The sequence below is a fragment of the Equus przewalskii genome, chromosome 3, assembly GCF_037783145.1.
Source record: "Equus przewalskii isolate Varuska chromosome 3, EquPr2, whole genome shotgun sequence".
Classification (NCBI taxonomy): domain Eukaryota; kingdom Metazoa; phylum Chordata; class Mammalia; order Perissodactyla; family Equidae; genus Equus; species Equus przewalskii.
The window spans coordinates 17455008-17479006 of record NC_091833.1 but is presented as its reverse complement, the minus strand read 5'-3'; the positions used below and the strand labels follow the sequence as shown (position 1 = coordinate 17479006).

The window sequence follows — 23999 nt, the reverse complement described above, 5'->3', positions numbered from 1 at the left end:
TACCGCAGGATTTGTTTATTTCACACTCACCCCTGAGGCCTGGCCAGAGCCTGTGCCCTCCCTCCCCCCAAGCTGGGGCCGCGGAGCGAGCCCAACGTTCGCAGAGGAGTGGTGTTCGATGAGGGTGATCCCAGTACAGCGGGGACAGCGGGCGTCTGTAGATGTTGAGAGTGCCAGTGGACTCAGGGAGCCCCGGGCTGGTCCCAACATCGTCTCACAAGCCCCCGAAAGGCACAAGAGACAACAGAGTACTGAAAGAGCGGGCGAGCAGTTGGCGCGCGCCTAGGCAAACCTACCCAGCATCTCAGAGGCCACATGTCTGCTGGAGTGTTGGGTAGCAGGGGGAGCGCTTGCCCTATCACGCCACAAACGTGGGCCGCCAGGGATGTGGCTCCCGCGTTAGTTTGAGTGTGTAGCTGCGCAGGCGCGGGCAGTGCGCGCGGAAGGCGTGCAGCACTGAGGGTCGCACCACGCAGAAGCAGTGCACTTCGCGCAGGCCCACGCAGCGTGCCGCCAGCAACTCCAGTGCGGCGTCCAGCTCCGCCGAGGGGGCTGCGCGGATCTCCAGCGCGCGCAAGGTTGCGGCGTAGTGGCGCGCTGCGAAGCGCACCGGCCCTACAGTGTCCCCAGAGAGGCAGAGGCGAAGTGCAGCCACGGGCACCGCAGGCTGCAGGACGCGCGTCACACTCTCGGCAGGCAGCGCGGGCTCCAGCTCCAGCTCCACCGCCAGCTCAGGGTGGCGGCGGCGCAACGCTGCCCAGGCTTCGTCGGGCAGAGGCGGCGCGCGTGCGTCCTCGGGGCACGCGCACCGCACGGCCAGGAGCGCAAAAGGCGCGCGATCCGGCGCCGCCAGCGCCTCGAGAGCGGTGCGCGAAAGGCTGGCCAGGTGCAGGCCGAGGGCGCGCAGGTGCGGGCAGGCCTCTAGTAGCTCCAGCACAGAGTCCGGCCCCACGCTGCCCACCAGTGTACCGTTGTCCAGGAAAAGGCTGCGGAGCTCGGGGCAGCCGCGTGCCGCCTGCAGCACCAGCGCGTCATCCAGTGTGAAGGGCAATCGCCGCAGGTCGAGGTGGCGCAGCGCGCGGGCGGCCCGGCAGATGGCATGCACGGCCTCCAGGACATCGCGGCCCGCGTCGAAGAGCGGCTTCTCCCCGCGGCACTCCAGGCGTAGGCCTCGAAGTCCAGGGGTACGGCTCGCCAGTGCGGTAAGCAACTGCGTGGCCGCCCGGCGGCTCGGCTCCCTCGAGGGCTCAAACTCCAGACGTAGGTTGTGAATGTGGTCCAGGCAGGCGGACAGATATGGTGGCAGCACGCCTTCTCGCTCACTGTCGCAACTTGGGGTTAAAGCGGTGGAAAAAAGGCTGGCCGTGTCCGCGCGACCGGGAGAGAAGTCTCTAGCCATCCCTCAGTCTGCGTTCCAGCTACCATCCCCACTTCCTGCCCCTACCCGCACACCTCCCTGTCCCCGCCAGGCATGCCTGGTTGTCTCACGGTAGCCGCTAATGCTAGGAGGGAACTCCTACCCTATCCCTTTAGAAGACTTCAGATGGGGGCTGGCCCGGTGGCGCAGCGGTTAAGTGCGCACGTTCACCGGTTCGGATCCCAGGTGCGGACATGGCACCGCTTGGCACACCATGCTGTGGTAGGCACCCCACATCTAAAGTAGAGGAAGATGGGAACGGATGTTAGCTCAGGGCCAGTCTTCCTCAGTGAAAAGAGGAGGATTGGCAGCAGTTAGCTCAGGGCTAATCTTCCTCAAAAAAAAAAAAAAAAAAAAAAAAAGACTTCAGATGCTCAGATGCGTTTGCCGCAAGTTGAAACTGTGGCAGAGAGCGCCAATATTTTAGGAACTGCGCTTCCCCAGCGGTCTCTAAGGAGACAGGTCGTGGTTTCTGGACTGCCAGATTCCCATTCTGCCTCTACCACTCCTTAGCTGAGTGACCTGCAGGAAGCGATTAATCTCTCTGCCTCAATTTCCTATCTGTGCAATGGAGATAATAATACTACCTATCTACTATATACGGTTTTCATGAGGATTAAATAAATTAATATGTGTAAGGCACCTAGAACAATGGTTAGTACATAGTAAGCGGTCAATAAATGTTAGTAATGATTATGTTCTTTAATTGGGGGAGAGTCACTGAGTCCCCCAACCCTCGACTCCACGGAGAGAGGGAGAAGGCGGGAGGGCGGCAGGAGGCGAGATGAGGTGAAGCCGGCTCACCTGATGTTCGTGTCGTGCCACACAGCGCTGCAGGTGGCAGCAGCAGCCCAGGATCTGCAGACCCTGGCGGCAGCAGCACGGTCCCGCAGGGGCAGGTGGCGGAAGATGAGCGCCAGCACCTCCTCCGGCAGTTGCTCTCCAGGCTCGGCCATGGCCCAGCGCAGGGTGGTGGCTCCCCTCTGGAGACAGAGGGCCGGCCCTGGGCACAAGAAGGGCAAAGTGAGGAGGGGAACACCGGAGCCTATATGTAGAAATGTTTATGGCCCAGGAGCTGCGACGTAATTTGCAGACCCTAGTGCAAAATGAAAATGCGGGGCTCTTTGTTCAAAGCATTATTAAGAATTTCAAGACAGCGACAGCAGAGCATTTAATCAAGGTATTAAACTAAGCATGGGGCCCTGTGCGACTGCACAGGTCTCAGACTCGCGAAGTCGGCCCTGGATGCCAAAGGCTTCCTGATTGCCCTTTAAGCTATGTTCTCACTAGTTGAACAAATCTACACTTTATGCTATATTAGAAGCAACGCAACCAGGACCTATGCAAGAAGTTGATAAACTCGAATACCCAGATTTTGGATGATGCTGTGGGATCTTTCTGCCGGTTACTAAAATCTTCCCTGGAGAATTGGAGAGTGGCTGCACAGGCCGTGACTCTGGACAACCCCGTTCTCCCTCCCGCCCCCACCCCCCACCCCCCAAGCTCAGAGAGCGGAGCTCGCCTCCCCCTGCCACTTAGAGTTGCCTGGACGGCCCAGACGAGTCTCCATGGGGTCACGGAACTGTTTCCCTTCCAACTTCGACCCTGAGTACTAGGGAAGTACTGGGCCCACGACTCGCCCTGATGGCCATTGAAATAAGGGCATCAGAATCACCCAGACACTTGTTCACAATACAGATTCCACAGCCCCACCTACTAAATTAGGCTCTCCGGGAAGAGTAAGGCCCAGAAAGCTGAATTTCAAGAAGCGCCTGTGACTCCACTGGTCCCGGGTTGAGGAACCCGGTCCTAGCCCCGCCAGTCACTGGAGAGTTAATAGGGCGGGAGTATTAGGGAAGACTTTTAATTGGCAGGGACTACAAGCCAATCAGGAAGCGGAGTTGCGGGTGGGGCACAGCAGAACCCGCCCACAGAAGGGAGGCTCCCTCCCTTCCTCCACCTCGCGGGGGAGATGTCCCGGGTGAAGGCCGGGCGGGGCCGAGAAAAGCTTGGGGCTCTGGAGCCTGCTGGGCCCTGGGCTCAAGTTCCGATCCTGACCCCTGAGCAGCCCAGGCTCTCACTGGGCGGTTTAGGCTCAGCTGGAATTCCGCAGACCCACCCCGGAGCGCGGCCTTTGGGGGGAGGAGGGGCGTTGTTGGAAAGTGTGCGTCCTCTTTGAAGCTGCCAATTTTATTTTAAGGTGCTTGAAGGTTTTCGTACACAACATTTCACATCACTGGCCAGTTTTCTATTTTCCCATATTTTCCAGGCTAACAGTCCCTGCTGGAATTTGCTTCTCGTGTATCCAGGGGCTTCAGATACCCTCGGTCAGGCTTGAATCTGGGACCCTCCAGCACTCCATTCTGAGTGTCACGGAGTAGCAGAGATCAGAGATCATCGAACTCGACCCCTTGGAAGGCACCAGAAAATTCTCGTCCCCAGGGGGCGCCCCCTTCTTGATCTGTCCGTTCTCCGCCGGAGGAAACGGGGCAGCTCTTACCCGAGGCCCTCCGGCCTCGTGAAAGCTGAAAGTCCCCTAAGTCCTTGCCGCGGGCAGTTCTTCCTGACATCTAACCTCGGGCGCCAGTGTCTTACCTGCTCAGCGGACCGGGTGGGCTTTGCCCAGAGTCTGAGAACTGGCGGCGGAGGACAGTGGGCGGGAAGGAACCGCAGGGAGCCCCGGGGGCGGGACGCCAGGGCGGACGGGGCCGCTCTGGCTGGGGCGCCACCCCTGCGCTCCGCGCACACCCGGAAGCAGCGCGAGACCAGTGGAGCCGGGCGGGCGTGGGCATCCGAGCCGGGCCAAAGAGGCCAGGTTAGTGCAGAAGGCGGGTGGGCTTCCCGGTGCCGGCGGGAGCAGAGGCGGATCCTGCTTCAGGAGCGTGGGCGCGGCGTGGTTGTCACCCGCGGCTGCCCAGGCCAGGTGGTGGCGGCGGCCTATTGGGCTGTCTCCATGGAGGCGGGTGAGAGGGTACAGACCTTGGCTCCCGCAGGTTCCTTGTCCCAGCTAGGGGCTTTCGAGGGGCGGTAGGGCTCTGAGGGTGACAGGGCGGGGTGGGGCTTGTTCTGAATGGATCTGTGAGAAGAGACACCATGCCCGACTCAGCCAGTGGCATGTGCGAAACCCCAGCATGAGGGCCGGCTACTGGGAGGCTAGGGAGCCCCCTCGAGAGCTCGGCAGCGGCGCAGCTGAGAAGGGGCGCGCCTGGCTGGATACAGGGAGTCGCAGGCTTCCAGTCCTTGAGGGGCCACGCCCCCAGGCCGTCCCCGCCCTCCCGACCGGCCGGAGGTGGGGCTGTCCTGGGACTGTTAGGCTGTCAACTGGCCGCTGCGGCGGGCTGGACCCAGGTGGTAGGGGCATATTTTCTTGAGTCGGTACCCACGTGTCCCTCACAGTCTCAGACCAGCTAAGTCTTCCCAGGACCCAGCTCAGCCCCGCCCTCAGAGAGGCGGACTCGGAGTGGGTAGGGCGCGGGGCTTCCCGGGGAGGGGCTTCTGTGGAAGGACACGTAGGAAGGAGTCCCCAAAGGGACATTGGGAGCCAAAGTCCCCGGCCTCTTCTCAACCCTGTTATCTGACCCTCTGGTCCTCCAGTCTGACAGATCTGTTTGACTTCTCCCATTTGTCCAGTCCTAGCGAGTGCGATGGAGCATCCCCCCTCCTTCAGGTTTCCAGGGCCTCCCTGCAGGCCTGATGGGCAGACTCTGGCCCCGTCCCGCCCCCACTTCCACCCCTTGGGGCTGGACCACAATCATCCAGTCAGCACCCTCAAGTCAGGGGGCTAAGAAGACATGAAAGAGGAAAGGTTTTGGGGGCAGATTCCCACACCCTCCTACTCCCCCGGGCTACTCCCCCAGGGCTCCCCACTTGTCTCCCTACTGCTCTTGGTCCCACTTGTCACCTACAGTCTCACTCCGTTTTTGTTTTGTTTTGCTTTTTAAGAAAAACACTTTTTTTTGCCTTTTTAATACAAAGGAAATGTGTCTATTTTACATAAAGTAGAATATTTACTAAATACAATGAAAATAAAAATCCCCCCAAAACCCCCCCGAAGTAAATAATGCTAGCTTCTTGTTAATTTCCAGACTATCATTTTGGGTAAATCACAAGTATTAATATGTGATCTACCAAAGGTTGGGGCCGGGAGGCGTGCTCAAAAAGCTTGTCTCCTGTACTTAGACCAGGGGTAGGACCATCACCAGATATCATTTCTCTTGCCAGGTCTGGGTGATGCTGGAGGACCCCTGCCCAGTTACTGTCCCAGCTTTGACTCCCCAGTTAGGGTCTGGGGGCAGATCTGAAATGCACCCGGTGCTTTGAGCTCAGGATCCCTACTCCCTCCCCAACAATGTCCAAGGCTGTGCTCCTGGCACCCCTCCCCTGAGGTTCCCTGTCCCTCAGGTAAATGGATGCCAGCTGGGGCCACCACATCTGTTCTGCCCAGAGGAATGATGTCCAGGGTGCTCACAGCTGGGGCTGAGCACCCCTCCTAGCACACTATATGGAAATGCCAAAGACCAGAGAATAAAGAAATATGACTGATGGGGCAGGAGGTGGGGTCTTATGCCCATGTTTCTAGGAAAAGGGTGGGATATTGCCTCAGGTGAAGTGGGGAGGAAGCGGCAGGGCAGTTCGCCACCTGCTGCCTAATGGCGCAGTAACTGGGAGGCCAGTTGAGCTGAGGGTCAGTGCAGTGGTTCCCTGGCTGGGAGTTTTGCCCCCTGGTCTAGGCCTAGGGCTTTGTCAGAAGACAGGTGGAGGAGATACTAGCACCAAGAGGTGCTAGTCTGGACGGCACCTGTCTGGACAGGGGAGGAATTTGTAATAGAACAATTTGAGTTGCATAAGAGCCCAGCTCCAAGGAATTTAGAATAAAATAGGAATGATTTCGCTCACATAACTGAAAAGCCCAAGGTGTGGCTGGAGCCAGGACACAGTGTGGTTAGAAGTACACTTCTTCCTCTCCTGGCTCTGTATCCTTCTGTGTCCATTTCGGTCTCAGCCATGCTCTCCCCAAGCAGTGGCAAAGGAGACCTACCTTTCCTTTCAGCTCAGCCCCAAGGGAAGGAAAGAGCCCCAGTGCCTCTTTCCTATTGGTCCAGCCCAAAGTTTCAGGTTGATTAAGATTGGTTCAACTTGAATCCTATGCCCAACCTCTCCTCTGAACTGTTCCTTTCAGAAAAGTAAATGGGATAGGCAGATTAGCTAGGCCTGTTTCACATGCCCACACCTGGAGGTGGGGAGTGGGGTTAGCCCCCGCAACAGGCACATGGATTGAGAAGAGGGAACAGGGGAGGCCCCAAAGGTCAGTCAGGATTGGGAAAGGGAACCTGGGAAGGTGTAAACTACAGGTGTCTTTTGAAGTGAAGCCAGGAGGTATAGCAGGAATGCAGGAGAGAAACACTTAAGGGTGGGCTGTGGTCCCACAGGGATCCTGGGGGCTCAAGTTCAAGCTGAGGGCATACCAGGACATGCGTCCGGTTAGCTGTGGGGCATGGGCACCATCCAGGATGAAGATGTCTCTTGTCACCCTAGCTTGAGGAGAGGGCAGAGAACGTCTCTGTCTCCACTGCAGGACAGCACTTCTCCTCTCCCACCACTGTGACCCTGGGCTCTTTCACTGAGAAGGCAGTGGGGGGACATTCCTCACTGCGAATCTGGGCTGAGCTGGGCTGTGCACAGCCAGAAGCACAAGGGGCTGCCTGTGGGATGATGAACTTCCCCTCACAAGTGTGCCAGCTGGGTGGGGACAGCTGAGTGTCAGCTGAGGAGAGGACAGCTGGGCCATGTGGGACTGGACTGTTGTCTCCAGGGCTGGGTTGGGAGTGATCTGGATGCCTATGTGAGTCTCCAGGAGGCAAGATGGCGACTGGGCCAAATGGGCTCGAGGAGTGGGTGGGCAGCGCATACCTGTTTGTGGAGTCCTCGCTGGATAAGGTGGTCCTGTCGGATGCCTACGCTCACCCCCAGCAGAAGGTGGCGGTGTACAGGGCTCTGCGGACCGCGTTGGCAGGTGCGTGGGTGGGCGGGCACTGGGAGAGGAAGGGGTGGCCTGGGGCCTTTTGTGGGCGGGGTCAGGGGCTGAGACCCCACCTCTTCAACTCCGTGGGCCAGAGCCCTCGGGAAAAGATTTGATGGCGAGGGGAGGAGGAGGCCTGGTTTCTTGTGTAGGCTCTGTCTTCTCTGTTTACACGTGTCCCCGTATCTGTGTCCGATGTACCTACTTGTGCACTAACGTCTCCCTGCTCAGTGTCCCCCACTCCCCTGACCAGCTGGCTCACTGCTTTCTATTAATCTCGCATCTCTCTCTTTTCCTCTCTCACTGCAGCACTCCTTGCTCAAGACCCCTCCCCGGTACCTACCTTTCGGGTCCCCCTTTCCCATCTCAGGGCAGAGGCCACAAGAGGCTGAAGCCGGTCGGGGAATCCGCCCCGGGCCCGACCCCAGAGCGGCGAGAGCCCCTCTCCTTCCGGGTCAGCGGGAGCCGCACTTGGTGGAGGCTGAAGACCTAAGACCTCTCGCCCCTCCCCTGCTCTGCCGGCTGCCTACGCAGGCGGCTTGGCTGCCCAGGGCACCTCCCCTCTCTGTGGGGCAGTCTTTCCCCGCGTCCCTTTTGCCCACACTAATTTGGGGCTTCAGAGATGGGGCTAGGGTGGGACCCACTCCTTCTTAGGGTGCTTCCTGTGATAGGTCCTGGCTTTCATTCTGAGTTGTTGCTGTTTGCATCCCAATTTTGTTTCCCAGCGGGGAGCCCTGGGGTAATCCCGCGCTCCGAGGTCTGGGGATGGGGAGAGGGGTCTGACTTCACCGCCTCCTCCGGGCGCTTGGAGAACGGCCCCGCATGGGGACCGCCTGGCGCCTGACTGCCCGCCTCCGCAGAGAGCAGCGGGAGCCCGGACGTGCTGCAGATGCTCAAGATCCACCGTAGCGATCCGCAGCTGATAGTGCAACTGCGTTTCTGCGGGCGCCAAGCCTGCGGCCGCTTCCTCCGCGCCTACCGCGAGGGGGCGCTGCGCGCCGCGCTGCAGGGGTGCCTGGAGGCGGCGCTCACCCTGCAGTCCTTGTCGTTGGAACTGGAGCTGCGCGCTGGCGCAGAGCGGCTGGACACTTTGCTGACCGACGAGGAGCGCTGTTTGAATTGCATCTTCGCCCAGAAGGTGCGGCCGGGCTGGGGCCAAGGTAGGGTGGGGCGGGAATGCGCGGCTGAGACCCCCACCGACGCCGCACTCCCCTCCCTAGCCCGACCGGCTCCGGGACGAGGAACTCGTTGAGTTGGAGAATGTGCTCCGGAATCTGACGTGTGGCTCAGGGGTCCAGGGTGGCGACGTGGAGGTCGCTCCAGCCCCCTCGCGGCCCCTGGCACCCTCTCCGTCGCAGGAGAAGCCGCCGCCGCCGCCGCCATCTGGCCAGACTTTTCTGTTCCAGGGTCAGCCTGTAGGTGAGGCGCTTGCGGAGAGGAAGGGGCAGGGTCATAGGGAAGATGAAGTTTGGGGAGGAGCGAGGTCTGGGCCGGGTAGTCGCGGGGCGGGAATGGAAGGGCACCGGCTCTGGGCGCCCCCCCCCCCCCGCCCCCCGAGCTCACTCCGTTTCCCACTCCCCCCGCAGTGAACCGGCCGCTGAGCCTGCAGGACCAGCAGACGTTCGCGCGCTCAGTGGGCCTCAAATGGCGCAAGGTGGGGCGCTCCCTGCAGCGAAGCTGCCGCGCGCTGCGGGACCCGGTGCTCGACTCCCTGGCCTATGAGTACGAGCGCGAGGGTCTGTACGAGCAGGCCTTCCAGCTGCTGAGGCGCTTCGTGCAGGCCGAGGGCCGCCGCGCCACGCTGCAGCGCTTGGTGGAGGCGCTCGAGGAGAACGAGCTCACCAGCCTGGCAGAGGACTTGCTGGGCCTGGCGAATCCCGATGGCGGCCTGGCCTAGGCTGGGTACCAGAGAAAGGGCGGTCGGCCAGTTGCCTAGCCAGGGTTTGGAGCATCTGGATGATCCCAGATCCCTTCTGCTGCTACTGCTGACCTCCTGTCCATCCACGGGACTCTGAGACCACACTTAGAACCCTACTTAGCTGAGATGCTGGAGCTGCTGGGCAGAGTCGACTGCCTTCTCCAGGAGTCAGACAAGCATCCACCTTGCCTGCTGGGGTGCCACTGAGGATTCAGCTCCAGATGTTACAATAGAGACAGCGTGCAGGGTGACTGGCTGTAGAGGACTGCCTCCCCCTCCCTCACCCCAGAAGAGGGGCTTCAGCCAGCCCTTACCTCCTGACTCATTGAACAATTACTCATTAGGTACCTGCTGTGTCCTAGGCGTCATCCTGGGTGCTGCAAATACTGTGGTGAACAAGATACAGGAACCTACCTACCTGCCCCCAGTTCACACTCAGTGTGGGACTCCAAATACTAAGCAACAGTAATAAAATATTACCTGTTGTTTTTTTCTTTTTTCTTTTGGCGAAGAAGATTGGCCCTGAGCTAACATCTGTTGCCAATCTTCCTCTATTTTGTATGTGGGATACTACCATAGCATGGCTTGATGAGCAGTGTGCAGGTCCCTGCCTGGTATCCGAATGCAGGAACCCTCGGCCACCAAAGGTGAACACACAAATTTAACCATTACACCACCAGGCCAGCCCCAATTACCCATTTTGATGTTAAAAATAGAAGGAGTTGTAGGAGCACTGAGCAGGGGCCTAACCCAGCTTAGGGGTTAGGCTTCCTGGGAGAGAGATGAGTGTGAATAGCGGGGAGGGTGGGAGGTTGAGAGGAGCACAGCATTCTGGGCATAGCCAGCCTCAGGTAAGATCTTGAGGCAGGTGAGCAGGAGGGATGTTGGAAGAACAAAGTTTAGAGTGGCTGGATCTAGGGGTGGCTGGGTTTGCAGAGAGATGGGTTGGTGAGTGGGAGAGGCAGATAGCACGGGGTCTGGGAAGCCATTTTACAGAGTTTGGATTTTGTCCTGAGGCCAGTGAGAAGCCTTTAAAAGATTTTGGAAGTTAAGGCTGGGAGGCTGGTCAGGAGGCTGAGAGAGAAAGGACAGTGGCCCAGGCTGGGGTAGTGGCAGCAGAGATGGCGGGAAGGGATGAACACTGAAAGCTATTTAGGACAAAGGATAACAGGCCTGGTGACACTGGATGAGGAATGAAGCGAGAGAGGACCCCAGAGTTTCTGCCTTTGCCAGGTGGATGGAGGCTGGGGCTGCCCGCTGAGATGGGGGTCCTGGGGGACGTGAAGTGCTTGCTCTGTTCAGGACAAGTTGGGCACGTTCCTGTAGGACACCCAGGGAGAGAGTCCGAGCGTGGACTGGATCTGTAGTTTTAAGTTCAGAAGAGGGTCCAGGCTAAAGATTTACCAACAGACAGGTGGGAGTGGGTGGGGTGGCCTGGGGGGGTCGGTCTTGAAGGATACCAACCAGAAAAAGAGCAGCCCAAAGAGGAAGGAGGAAAACCAGGAGATTTGGAAGCCAGGGAATACTCATCTGCTCTGATGGAGGCTGCAGATTGTCGAGGCTGAGGAGTGTCCATTGGAGTCAGGGAAAAGGTTACTAGGTAGGGGCTGTTCCTGGGACATGGTGGGGACAGTCTGAAGCCAGACCACGGGAGGGATGGGAGGTGAGGCAGTGGAGAAAGCCAGAGTAGACAACTCCTGAGAAGTCTGAGAATAGAAGCGTGAGGCTCAGGATGGAGGGTTTGCTTTTAAGGGAGAACATTGGTGGGAAGAAGTTGTCAGAAGGAGCAGAAAAAGCCCCTGGAAAAAGGATGGCGCTGGGTAGCAGTGCTGGTTCCTGTAGCCTGTCCCTAGAAACTCTGGGTGGGGTGGGTGGGTTGTCTACTCCAGGCCCCACTGTGTGGTCTGGGACCCAGAGGCTCTGAGTTCCAGGAAGAGAGAGCTAGGCAGGGACTGGGCCCTCAATTCCAGACCATCTCCCTGCCCACCTGGGTCCCCGATCGAACCCTTTGCTCACTGGCCTATTTCAGGAGTCCCCCAAGCTGAACCAGTCCCTGCACGCCCAGTCTTGCTTGCAGTGGCCCAAGCTTGGTTATTTCTACTTGCAGGAGGCTATGCTGGCCTGGGGCACTAGGGACCAGGACACTCAGAACTGCCTCTGGGGAGACAGACTGAAGCGCTCACCTAGGAAGTTAAAGCAGACAGGGTTGAGCCCCTGTCCTGTGTCCCAGTGGATGGACGGTGAGAGGGGCAGGGCAGAACAGAGGAAAGAGTCCTGGACTGAATTCCAGAAGACTTGGGGCAGAGTTCTTATCTTCTGCCGGTATGATCCAGGGCAAGTCACTCAACTCCCTGAGAGGCAGTGTCCCCACCTGGGCATGAGCAATGAGAGCTGCTGCCAGGTTCGTGAGGATTGAATGAGCTGTCTCTGTCCCTGTGTGTTTGCTGCCGCGGGGGGGCGGGGGGCGCGGTGGGAACGACGATGACGACGACGACATGGCAGAACCAGGAGTAAGGAGGCAGCCATGTGTCCCAGGGGCGGTTTATGGGCCCTGCCTGGAGAACTAGGGTTCCTGGTGAGCCGAGGAGAGGCTCCTCCAAGGAGGGGCTGGGATGGTGGCCAGGTCGATGCCTAAGACGCTCAGCCCCAGAGATTTGGGACCCGCCTGCCGCAGGGCTCCTGCCAGCCCAGGCCCTTCCCAACTCCGGAGAGACAGGGGTGTGGAGACTAACCAGAGAAGCTAATGCTTCTTCCCGCCCCCCAGGAAGGCGAATTTGGGGAGTCTGGGCCTGCACCGAGACCAGAACCACCTCTTCGGGCCTTCCCAGAGAGAGTTGTCCGTGAACCCTCTCAGAGTTTAGTCCTCAGCGCTCCTGGCCGCGCCGGGGCGGAGCTGAGCTCCAGATGTCCGGGCGGGCACAGCTGGAGGGTCACGTGGCAGCGGCCCCGGCCCCCCTTCCTGCCAACGCTGCATTTGGCCCAGGCCGGGTCCATGGCCGCCCTTGGGACCCTGCGCTGAGCCCCGGAAGCCCCGGCGTCCGGGGCCGCGCCGCTCCCAAGGGCCGATCGTGAGAGTCGGAATCCCAAGGAGCGACGTGGTGGGTAGGGAGGGGTAGAAGGGATTCAGTGAGCATCAGCGCGGGGAAGGCGGGCGGGGCTGGGGCCCAGGCTCCGCGTCTCCCTGCCCCGGCCTTGGGACACCGTCTTGGGCCGGAGCTGAGCGGGTGGGAGCTGGCAACTAGGAGGAACTTGCACCTCTTTCGGGGTGCCCATCCCGGTGGGGAGGTCAGAGCCCAGAGCAGGAGAACACCGAGGGGGATGAACGGCCGGTAGCTGGAGGCCCCGAGAGTGTGGCCTCCCTCTCCCTCCTCTTGGGGAGGGCGGGGCCGAGCCCCTGACTGAGTCTCTCCGCAGGGGGCGCGGGCGCCGGCCACGCGGACATGAGGCGGAGGCTGCGCCTGCGCGGGGACGCGTCGCTCACGCTGCTCCTCGGCGCCGCCCTCGGCCTACTGCTCTACGCGCAGCGAGATGGCGCGGCCCCGACGACGAGCCCTCCTAGAGCGCAAGGGAGGGCAGCACCGGGGCCCGCGTCAGGGCCCACGCTGGGGCTCCGCGTATTTCAGGCACCGGATGCGGGCGCAGCCCCGCCAGCCTACGAAGGGGACACACCGGAGCCGCCCACGCCCACGGGACCCTTTGACTTTGGGCGCTACCTGCGCGCGAAGGACCAGCGGCGCTTTCCCCTGCTCATTAACCAGCCGTACAAGTGCCGAGGAGATGGAGGACCTGACCTGCTTGTCGCCGTCAAGTCAGTGGCGGCGGACTTCGAGCGGCGCCAAGCCGTGCGCCAGACATGGGGTGCTGAGGGTCGTGTGCAAGGGAAGCTCGTGCGCCGTGTGTTCTTGCTGGGCGTGCCCAGGGGCGGGGGCACAGACGGAGCAGACGCGGAGGGGGAGGGCGCGCGAACGCACTGGCGCGCCCTGCTGCGCGCTGAGAGCCGCGCATACACGGACATCCTGCTCTGGGCCTTCGACGACACTTTCTTCAACCTAACGCTCAAGGAGATCCACTTTCTGGCCTGGGCCTCGACCTACTGCCCCGACGTGCGTTTCGTTTTTAAGGGCGACGCCGACGTGTTCGTGCACATGGGAAACCTGCTGGAGTTCCTGGCGCCGCGGGATCCGACGCAGGATATGCTTGCAGGTGATGTGATCGTGCAAGCGCGGCCAATCCGCGTGCGGGCCAGCAAGTACTACATCCCGGAGGCGGTGTACGGCCTGCCAGCCTACCCGGCCTACGCAGGCGGCGGTGGTTTCGTACTTTCAGGGGCCACGCTGCACCGACTCGCTGGTGCCTGCACCGAGGTTGAGCTCTTCCCCATCGACGACGTCTTCCTGGGCATGTGTCTACAGCGCCTGCGGCTCACGCCGGAGCCTCACCCTGCTTTCCGCACCTTTGGCATCCCCCGGCCTTCAGCCGCGCCGCACCTGCGCACCTTCGACCCCTGCTTTTACCGCGAGCTGGTTGTAGTGCACGGGCTTTCCGCGGCTGACATCTGGCTTATGTGGCGTCTGCTGTATGGGCCGCAGGGGCCAGCCTGTGCGCGTCCACGGCCTGTCGCTGCTGGTCCCTTCCAGTGGGGCCCCTAGCCCCACCCATCACAGCCCCAAGCTCCCCTCATTCAGACCCAGGATGTAGTAGTGGAACTTTGAAGGTGAGGTTTCCCAGGCGGATTATTGGCGGTGTATGTGGTTCTTCCCCAGAAAGGGGCAGAAGAGTTCAGGATTCAGGGGCCAGCCCCATGGCCGAGTGGTTAAATTCGTGCTCTCTGCTTAGGTGGCTCAGGGTTTCGCAGGTTCGGATCCTGGGCACGGACATGGCACCGCTCATCAAGCCATGCTGAGGCGGTGTCTCACATGCCACAACCAGAAGGACCCACAACTAAAAATTGCAACTATCTACCCTGGGGCTTTGGGGAGAAAAAGGAAAAATAAAATCTTAAAAAAAAAAAGAGTTCAGGATTCAGACTCATTGCCAGGTGTCTGTCTCCACAGGGTCCACAGAGAATGAAGATTGAGCTTGGCTCCTGCTGTCCCCTTACTGGGAACCAGTCTAATGGCGGCCCTTTGAGATAGGCAGGGCTAAGGCGGTGGAGCACCAGGCTCTTTGTCAAGCATATGGACGTTTGGTCCCCCTAGTACCAAGGGGGGGCGGGGGAGGGGGAGTGGAATGGCAGAGGTTCACGGAACCTGACCATACTCCTTGGTTTGGAACCCCTATGGTGAAGCAGAGAAATGCAGCTCTTTCTCAAGGCTGGAACCCACAGGGATGTGTGGGGGCCTGGCCTCAGTCCTCATGGAACTGGCAGACATTCTGCCACAACTCAATCTGAAAGCAAGCATTTTGCTTCCCACCTACCCCTCCAAATTGAATTCTCAGCCTTGTCCAGGTCTTTAGATCTTTTTCTGAGGTCTTCTTTCCTGGAGCCAATCCCCCATGGGCCCTGGTCTGGCTGGAATACCAGGGATGGAGGCATCCAGAGACGACTTGAGTGCATGATCCTACCTAAAGTCTCTCTCCACCTCCAATTACCCACTACAAGAACCTACACCCACAAAGCTATGTCAATCTCTATTAGAGGCTGTGCTGCCCCCTTCAGAGGAGCCAAGGAACCTCTTCTAAGATGACTCCACTATAAATTTCCCCATATTCTTCAACTCCCCCTTCTCAAAAAAATCAACACCCCCACACTTATTTTAGTACAAACATCCCAGCAACAGCACATGGTGAGCCGTTGCTAAGGGCACAGGTCTTTATTGGAGGAGGGGTGAGGGCAGGGCATGAGGAAGGTTCTCTCATTCCAGGAAATGGGAATAGTACCTAGCTGCTCCAACAGTGGGATGTACGGGGGTCTCTGGCCAGGCCAAAAGGGAAGACACCAGTCAGTCACAAAGTCATGGGAGTGCCACACAGGCCCAGGAACCACATAGAAACCTGGGGCAGGTCCCCTGCACATTCATTGTTAAACTATACAGGATGAGGCTGTACATGAGTTAATTACAAAAGAATCATATTTACAAAAATCTGTACACACATTTGAAAAACTCACAAAATTGTCATCTATGTATCACAAGTTGCTAGACCAAAATATTAAAAATGGGATAAAATTATACATTTCTCTTCTCAATTCTTTTCAAAAGGATTAATATTTTTAAAGCACATACGCTACTTTCCTTAGCAGGACCCATGAAAAGACTGAGCAGCCCAGCCCTCCCAGAGCCCCCAGAGGCCTTGAACCATGAATGGGGCATGACCAGGGGACACTGCCCAGGGTTGGGGCAGGGGAGCCAGCCCACAGTGCAGAACAGAATGCTGAAACACAACAAAAGGAGGAAGATGTCTTTGGCTAAAACTTTGGCATTAAATAAAAGAGGCAAACAGAATGGAAACAATGCAGCCCTGCTAGCCAGGTTGGGGCAGAGCGGGGCACAGGAGACCTTGAAGGCTGGCTCCAAGAGGGTTGGGAACCAGGCCTGGGCACAAACCTGGATGGTAGAAAGCTGTACTTCAACCAGTTAGGTGTGCCTACTTGGCCTGGCAGGGAGCACGTGCAAGAAAGGAACAGGGAGGGGCAGGTGGGCCATCTTGGCCACAGCCAGCTCATCAAGTAACTAAAGTGGATGTAGTGCAAAAGTCACAACCAAGTACTACGGACATGCTACCTGCTTGCCTTAAGGGTCACGTGGCAACGCTGGGACAAAGGCAAGACCTTGTCCTCGTCCTGGGTGCCTGTGTCTTCAGCAACAGAAAGAGTCCTAAGTTTTCCCAATGTGTGTGAGACAGGGGAGACAGAACTCTGCCTCCTTACGTGTTAGTTGAGAGCTCCTGGGTCCAGGTATCAAGGCTCAGAGTTTGTGCTTCTCTTTGCAGTCTGTGTCCCCTGTTGGCACCAGCAGGCTGAGGACGGACAGAGGAATATCTGGGCCTCTCACCCCATGGCAGAGCACCCAGCCTGAGCCCCACCTCAGAACACCACAACAGCTGTTCAACACTGGCAAAGTGTCCAGGAAAACCCACAGGGTGGCACATGGAGGCCCGCTGAGCAGGATGTGATGCACAGTTCCATAGGCAGAGGGGCATGGGTGGTGATGTCCCTAGGGGAGCTCTGCTGTTCTCAGGTGGGCACCAGGCTTGGGGGGGCCATACAGGGTCACTGAGGCAATGTGGTTATTCTGCATGACCTAGTATGAGAAAACGACAGTGAGTCAAGGGGATGGAGTAGAAGGGATGTAGGCAGAGCAGGCAATCAGATCCACAAAAACCACCAGTAGGATCTGTACTGGGGTTGTGACTGCAGAGAAGGGACTTGAGGCAGTTCCTGTGCATGGGGTTGGAGGTTGTGTGTGCAACACACTTGCACACAGGGCTGGGCTGATCCGTCAACATCCCCCAACTCACACTAGGGGTCGTCTCTGCCCCAGCGCCTGCCTGTTCCTCATGGGATACAGAAACTTCCCCAACCATTTGTCCAATCCTTCTGAACTGCTAGGGGCCTGCTGAAGGTATGGCATCCATGAGGGAAAATAGGGGCAAGCCCATTCTTCTCCCAAGCTGATGGGGCCTCTATAGCCACTGATCCATAGCACATTCATTCACATGGCATTCAAAGGCCCCCAATACCCCCAGGCTGAGCCTGACTTGCCCTGTGATTCTCTTTCCTATTGTACTCATGTTTTCAGATATAACCCTCACTGTTAAATGTGGGTGGGCCAGGTTCTCAGCAGACAAGGTTGCTGGGGAAGGATTAACTCGTCCAGCAGGGCCATTAGGCCCATCCCATTCTCTTTCAATCACTTGCCTGTCCCTGTTATGACCACTAGCCCTGCAACCCCCAGGGCTTACCTCAAAGATCATCCGCTGAAGACCAAAGCAGAATGTGGAGCCAAATGGGTTGGTGTTGTTTGGGGAGGAAGACCTGAGGCCGGGGAAGCCAGAATTAGATGGGCAGACAGGCCAAGGCCAGGCAGGGCATCTAGTCCCTTTGGGGATGGGGGCTATTGGCCAGTGGTCTCTCATAGCTGTGAGTGTCTGTTTCCTGCACAGGCCTTTAAGATCCCAGGGGTAGTGACAGGCTTCCCTCAAGCTTTGAATACTACACAGTACAACAGGGCACAGAAAATTATGCAATTGGACTGGGGTGGTGAAAACTCAGGAGGGAGAGGGAGCCTCAGGCAGCACAGCAACTAGGTATTGGGCTGCAGACTATAGCAGGTAGTGGCTTTGATAGGGGGAAAAAAGCGCCCAGGACAGCCAGTCAAAACTGCCTCCCTATCTGAATAACTAGGGGTGAAAGGGCCCCCGAACCTGGAGGTAGGTGGGGGAGAGGGGAGCTATCTCCAGGGGTACAACCTGCCAGGTAAACATGCAGAACAGCTGGCCCAGTCCTAATGCACAGAGGAGGGACAGGAAGTATGTTTGTGGCAACACCAGAAACTTCTGTCATTTCTAAGCCATACTTGCTGCTAGGCCTTCTGGGCTGTGAGGAGCAGAATGGGGTGGTCAGAGACAGCAACCTCTCACTCACCTGTGCAGGACAACAGGCTTCTCCACAGGGTGGCCCAGGAGCTCCTGGATGTTGTCCCACTACAAGAGGGATGGGGGCAGCAAGGGGTTAGCAAGGACCTGAGCACGCCTGTGACTAATGGCTGGCCCAGAGGACACGGGCCCCAGACTGCTGGCAGGTTCACGCCCACCTAACTTTTGGGCTGCATCGGGGGGGAAAGTAGGAGCTCACCTTGCTGTAGGTTGTGCATGTTTCTGTCTGACCATCTGCATTTTCTGAAAAGAGAACACGGGGTGGTTGGCAGCTGGTCCAGCCCACCTGTGACCCAGCCCTAGGCAGAATTCAGACTTGGCCACCCTTTGCACTGGGGTTGGAATATGGAGGGAGGATAGATGGGCTGTTTTAGAGTTCCTGAATGAAAGAGAGTGGAGGGTTAAAGGGAGGTCAGTCAGGTGTGAGCTACACTATGCAGCAATGACAACAGTCACAAGGCTGTGCTGGGAGCACCAGGATGATCATCTGTAGATAGGAAACTCCAGCCCTCCAAAGACCAGCAATCTCATGGTCACAGGAAAAGACTTTGAGGGCCTCCAGGAGACTACAGACCAAGACCAATGCAGCCCCCAGAACAAAGAGCCCAATCCAGAGGAGCTGAGGCTATGGGCAGAAGCAGGTGGGCAAAGGCTCCATAAACCCAACCATTACTATCCTCTGCTTGGATCACTGTATCTTCTCATCATGAGAGACTGACTGACTCCAAAACCCTTTCCGTACCCTGAGGATATTCACTACTTACCTTTCTTTATGGCTAGTGGGATCTTGAACTCACAGCGGTGGTAACTAGAGAGAGAAGGCAGATGGGTAAAGCCTGGGTCCCCCAGGAGGTCTCACCACTCCCACATCTCAACTCCGTACCCCAGGAAAAACAGAATCAAGCACACCTGCCCAAAGCATTCAATGGGGGAGACCAGATTTAGGCAGTGGAGTCAAACAGAAAAGGACATGGCTCTGGAGTCTGAAGACTCTATTACCCTGGATAACACACCAAGCTTTCTGAACCTATTTCCCTATTTGTAAAATGGATACAAATGGAGAGATATAAGGTATTGGACACTATATCAGAAACAGAGCAAACACTCAGGAAATGATCACTTCCCATGAAATAGCAAGAATTTAGGTGGAGACAAATTAGTGAACATCCTAAGCCAGAAGCTCTCTCTTTTCTGGCGATTTTCAGCCCGAAGCTCACGTCTCAGAGGGGCAGGTACATGTATACTCACATGTTAAAATTATAATGCCCAGGGTAATTGGTGTGTAGGACAAACTTCTTCACTTTGTGTGTATTCGCATCAAAGAGGATGTCCTGGGATAGAAAACAAGGATGTCCACGTAGTTTAAAAGTTACTGAGGCAGCGCAGGGGCCTTTCCAAGGGCCGGTCCAATTAGGAGACAGCCACTCTGCAGTGAGGATGCCCGCAGACAGCAGTTTTCTTCCAAACAACAGTAAAGGAGACAGCTGAGGCCAAGAAGCCTTAACTGGACATTTTCAGTGAGGGATGACGACCTAACCATCCATAGCACCCCCCCATTGCAAACCTTGTACCACCAGGCCTGCCAGGCACAGGGGGCTAGAGCTCTCGCTGCTTGAGAGCTCAAACACATCAGTGAGATGTTTCCTGACAACAAGCCCCTGATAAAAAATCTGAGCACAGATTTTGGCTTGAAAGCTACCAAGAAGATTCAAGGGCCACTTGACTCTCAAGGGTCTCAAGACACCTGGCTATTCTGAATGCCATGACCTGCCTGACCCATCTGGCTTCCATTAGGCACTCTCCGTGGGAGTCAGCAATCCCTGGAACTGAAGTCCCAGCCTCTTGCCAGGACTCAGACCTGGATTTGATGCTGCCTGTTGAACACTTCCTCCTCTCCCCGACTCCCTTTCCAGCTTCACACCCTGCCAGCTCTTCAGACCTGTGACCCCAAGGTTACCCCCGACTCTGCCCTCCCACCAATAGCTACACTAAATCCTATTAGGGCCGGTCCATTCCCTCCACCTTACCTCCCATAAATCATCACTGGCCCTCAACTCCAAAGAGGCCCAGCTTACAAAAGTGCCATTCCCTCCTGCCACCATCCTACCCTCAAGAGTTTATGATCCCGTTGCCATTCCCCCACTACTTCTGGCTCCTTTTTGGTCTTTTCCACATAGGCAGACCCAGTCTCTCCTTTCTCTCTCTCTGGAATCTACCCTTTCTTTGCTGCCTCAGGACCTCACGCCCTAGAAAGCTCAAAGGTTAGAAGACCCAAGTCCAGGCCAATCCTGTCCTCTGAGATGTATCCTTCTGGTGCATAATCATTTACATAATCATTTCTCACACCTGCATCTCATCTATCACCCAGACTCTCAGCACTGATGGTGGCCATCAGCTCCATTCAGCACTCTAGGCCCAGAGCACAGGGCTGCAGCAATGCCCCTGGGTGATCCCTAAAAATACATAAGCATAGTTCCACTGTCTTTGAGTCTTTTTAGTCTCCCTATTCTGTGACTCCAGAATACGGTCCTATTCTGAACCTGAATGATTCCCACAGCCTCACCTACAGAGCATGTTTCCCTTAGAAAAGAAGTCAAGACATACCAGGGAACCCAATGTTTCTCTGCAATCTTGGTGGCAGGAAAGTCTACTTTGGGGCACTAATGTAAGACAACACTAGGCAAAGCCAGCTGGGGCTAGGGTCCCCACTGCCAGGCATGGTTACAGCTGCTGTGTACACATAGGTGTGCCCAGGTACACTGCCCACCTCCACAGAAAGGGAACGCTTCTCTGAGGAATCACAACTTACCACTCCGAGAGTGAAGTAGTTAAAAAAGTAGTCATTGCACTTAGATGGAACTTGCTTATGAGGGGAAGGAGAATGAATTTTCATCTGTTAGGAAAAAAAGATAAATTAAAATCCAACCCCTTAATATAATTCTTACTAAATGAAAGTCTGAAAAAGTGTTTCTTGCATAACATTAAGCTGTTGGATAAGCAAGGGTGTGAGAGTCCCAGCTGCTAGTGCCCAACAACCCAGCCACCTTTGGCTGACTATAGACTGGGCCCTAATCTCCAAGGAAAGGCAGGACAATCTGACCAACAGGGGTCAGAAAAGAGCTTTCAATTTACTTCTCCATCAGCTTTAATAGAACAGGTTCTATGGGAAAATAGCAAACAGTTTATATTTACTCATTACTAAGTTAATGTTGATTAAAAAAAAAATTAAGAGACTATCTATTCACTTTACAAACATATTTCCCCTACCTTGTCCTCTGACTTATAGAAGACCTTGTGTGGAGAGCCAAGCATGCTAAGAACATCCTGGCAGGAATCACCAAAATACACTGAACGTTCAAATACTCGCATCTTGGCATCTGCTAAGAGGCCGGGCCCACAACCTGCAGAGAACAAGGGAGAGGTGCTTGCGTTCCCAGTCAGAGCCTGAGACCCTGCAGCCCAGGGCCCTGGGGGCCCCAGAGAGGCCACTGGCTTTACGCAAGCAGAAATGCCAGGTCACCAGGGCTTGAGATGCTAAGAGAGATCACTATCTACTCAAAATAATGCCAAAGACTCAATCCCACAAAAATGATATGGAGCTCTGGAGACTGATTCACTCACTCAGCAAATATTTACTTATTGACTACCATGGGCTACAACACTTTGCTACATGTTGAGCCAATAATGGTGAGAAAACAGGTGCAGTCTCTGCCCACATTGGAGCTTATGGCATGAAGATCCCAATCAGATTATCACACAACTGTGGTACACTAAACAGCAGCATAGGTGCTATGGAAGTATATAATGGGGTGCTACTCTTGCCACTTTCCAGGTCGTGATAAGATACAAGGATTTACGTTAAGAGGTGCTTCTCAATGGTAACCCCCAACTAGAAACCGGACCTAAAGATCACTCTATAGAAGAGCCAAGAATAAAGCACCCATTAACTCACTCTCTAATTCTACAAACACCTGACAGACCTACCAACACTCAAAAGAGACAAACCAGGAAAGTGGGAGACTAAAAAGAACCTGAACTGCCAAGTTTCTTCTTTGTGAAGAATCCTTAAGCCCTGATTTTGTCTAAGACATTTCAGAAATGGTTCCAGTTAAACATATACACAGACACCAAGTGGTTATGGAACAGCAAGACACACCAACGGTAAAACTTCTCCCATTCTGCAGATGAGAAGACAAAGTGTTTTGCCCAAAATAAAAAAAGAAGCCAAGAATCCAAGGAGGATTGCAATTCCTGGTACCATGATATCCACCAACATCACCTTACTCTGCACAGGGCTTTACAGTTAATAAAGCTCATTCATGTATAACAACCCATCTGTCACATACAGAAGATTTCAGGGATCCAAAATCTGAGATAACTAGGTACTGAGTTCTCCAGCTAACCCCAGAGTCTTCAGTCACAGCACATACACACTGACTGCCAAATAAAGGCTGTGTTTAAATTTACTAGCTCCTGGGAAAAGCATAGTCCACATTAAGCTCTGTCTATAAATCCTGCAACTTAGGCAAGCTTGGGTGACCTACAGAACCCACCAAAAGTCCTGTCAAGCTGGACTGTATGCCCGAAGTCTCCAGGTACCAGATATCTGTGACTGTCCAGATGGAACTACAGGGAAGGCACTCTTCACAGGTGAGTCTTCTCTCTCGTCTCACTCTACCAGAAGCATACCCACGTAAAATTACCCTTAGTTTTAACAGACTATTTTAGTTTCTGATTCCCTGGAGTGAGTCTTCCTTTAAGTTATTATGGGGACCAAGAGAGGTAAACTGACTTTCTGTGTTAAAAGCATCACTGTAGCCATACTCTATAAAGAAACAGATGTGAGAAATGAGTCAGCTGAGACAAGCTACCCTCCTGCTTGCCAAGGGGAACTCTTGATGAGTACTGGATTGGATAGTAACTCAGCGAGGCCCTGACTTAACAGTTTTCCCCGCTGACCCTGTAAGCAGTGAGATGTGACTGCTAGGAGTGGGCTGTACAGGGTGGCAGTCAGAATTGGCTGAGACTTCCACCCCCAACAGGCTTCTCCTGCTGTCACCTGGGGTAACTGTGCCATCCTTGACTGCCCCACTGTTTCAAGTGATCCTCCTGAGCAGACAGACCCTAAATCACTTGATCTTGCTGCCACATCTCAATTCTCTCAAAAACTGCAGTTCAAGTGCAACACTCCTTTAAGTAGCTGGTGTCCTGCCTTGGTCAGAAAAACCACATTTTAAGAAATTTCTAACCTGGAGGTTGTGAACTATCTAATTGTTCAGGGGAGTGAATTCACAGTTTATATACCAGATTTTTTTTTCCCTCCTCCCCAAAACCCCAGTACATAGTTGTACGTTCTAGTTATTCTATGTGAGCCAATGCCACAGCATGGCTACTGACAGATGAGTGGTGAGGCTCTGCGCCCAGGAACCAAACCTGGGCCGCTGAAGTGGAGCATGCTGAACTTTAACCACTAGGCCATCAGGGCTGGCTCTATATACCAGATCCTTAACAGTTAAGAACCAACACCCTAGAGACTGATGTAAAACCCCAATTTATGAATAAATGCTGGCTAGACTGTGTGCTCCACTAAGGCATAGCCTGTTGGCTTGTGGGCTCTTTTTTTTTTGAGGAAGATTAGCCCTGAGCTAACATCTGCTGCCAGTCCTCCTCTTTTTGCTGAGGAAGACTGGCCCTGAGCTAACATCCGTGCCCATCTTCCTCTACTTTATATGTGGGACGCCTGCCACAGCATGCCTTGCCAAGCGGTGCCATGTCCGCACCCAGGATCCAAACTGGTGAACCCCAGGCCCCTGAAGTGGAACATCCACACTTAACCACTGTGCCACCAGGCCGGCCCCTCCTGGGCTGTCTTTATGGAGGCAAACTCCACACTGGAGATCCCTGTACTGTTAAACATGATCCAAGGTCCAAAGTAGCTGAGATTGGCCAGGCAAAAGAAAATCACAAAATGAGGCAAAGATCCTGGAGAGACCAGCTACTGAAGGCATCAACTCTTTGTTCATAGTCAGCAAAACTGTCAGCGGGGTGTG

At 55.8% G+C, this 23999-nt stretch overlaps 4 protein-coding genes across 14 annotated transcripts in view; 2 read left to right on the top strand and 2 right to left on the bottom strand.

Annotated features, from left to right (window-relative positions):
* FBXL8 (F-box and leucine rich repeat protein 8) lies at positions 1-4176 on the bottom strand. 2 transcript variants are annotated; one of them, XM_008509211.2, is made up of 3 exons: positions 4013-4176; positions 2222-2420; positions 1-1331 (listed from the first exon to the last, which is right to left on the bottom strand). In XM_008509211.2, the coding sequence occupies exons 2-3, from the start codon at positions 2371-2373 to the stop codon at positions 359-361; spliced, it is 1125 nt and encodes a 374-aa protein (XP_008507433.2). In that variant the 5' UTR covers positions 2374-2420; positions 4013-4176; the 3' UTR covers positions 1-358. The 2 variants fall into 2 exon arrangements, with proteins under 2 accessions (XP_008507433.2, XP_070468267.1); XM_070612166.1 differs by having other exon boundaries at positions 1-1654; positions 4013-4109.
* On the top strand, positions 4100-9839 carry TRADD (TNFRSF1A associated via death domain). 6 transcript variants are annotated; one of them, XM_070612172.1, is made up of 6 exons: positions 4100-4232; positions 7230-7430; positions 7746-7771; positions 8297-8574; positions 8657-8855; positions 9023-9839. In XM_070612172.1, the coding sequence occupies exons 4-6, from the start codon at positions 8326-8328 to the stop codon at positions 9331-9333; spliced, it is 759 nt and encodes a 252-aa protein (XP_070468273.1). In that variant the 5' UTR covers positions 4100-4232; positions 7230-7430; positions 7746-7771; positions 8297-8325; the 3' UTR covers positions 9334-9839. The 6 variants fall into 6 exon arrangements, with proteins under 6 accessions (XP_070468273.1, XP_070468271.1, XP_070468272.1 ...); XM_070612171.1 differs by having other exon boundaries at positions 4102-4232; positions 7272-7430; XM_070612173.1 differs by having other exon boundaries at positions 4164-4232; positions 7265-7430.
* A 1975-nt stretch (positions 9840-11814) lies between these two features.
* B3GNT9 (UDP-GlcNAc:betaGal beta-1,3-N-acetylglucosaminyltransferase 9) lies at positions 11815-15524 on the top strand. 2 transcript variants are annotated; one of them, XM_008509181.2, is made up of 2 exons: positions 11815-12452; positions 12769-15524. In XM_008509181.2, the coding sequence occupies exon 2, from the start codon at positions 12795-12797 to the stop codon at positions 14001-14003; it is 1209 nt and encodes a 402-aa protein (XP_008507403.1). In that variant the 5' UTR covers positions 11815-12452; positions 12769-12794; the 3' UTR covers positions 14004-15524. The 2 variants fall into 2 exon arrangements, with proteins under 2 accessions (XP_008507403.1, XP_070468266.1); XM_070612165.1 differs by having other exon boundaries at positions 12036-12456.
* Positions 15109-23999, bottom strand: part of PHAF1 (phagophore assembly factor 1) — a 28490-nt gene continuing 19599 nt past the window's right edge. For all 4 annotated transcript variants that reach the window (XM_070612151.1, XM_070612150.1, XM_070612149.1 and 1 more), the window contains 8 exons: positions 21217-21350; positions 20759-20842; positions 19198-19280; positions 18714-18757; positions 18149-18192; positions 17939-17997; positions 17257-17329; positions 15109-16595 (listed from right to left, as the gene is read on the bottom strand). In XM_070612151.1, the coding sequence (XP_070468252.1) occupies positions 16509-16595; positions 17257-17329; positions 17939-17997; positions 18149-18192; positions 18714-18757; positions 19198-19280; positions 20759-20842; positions 21217-21350 (608 nt within the window). In that variant the 3' untranslated portion in view covers positions 15109-16508. The remainder of the gene's footprint in view (positions 16596-17256; positions 17330-17938; positions 17998-18148; positions 18193-18713; positions 18758-19197; positions 19281-20758; positions 20843-21216; positions 21351-23999) is intronic.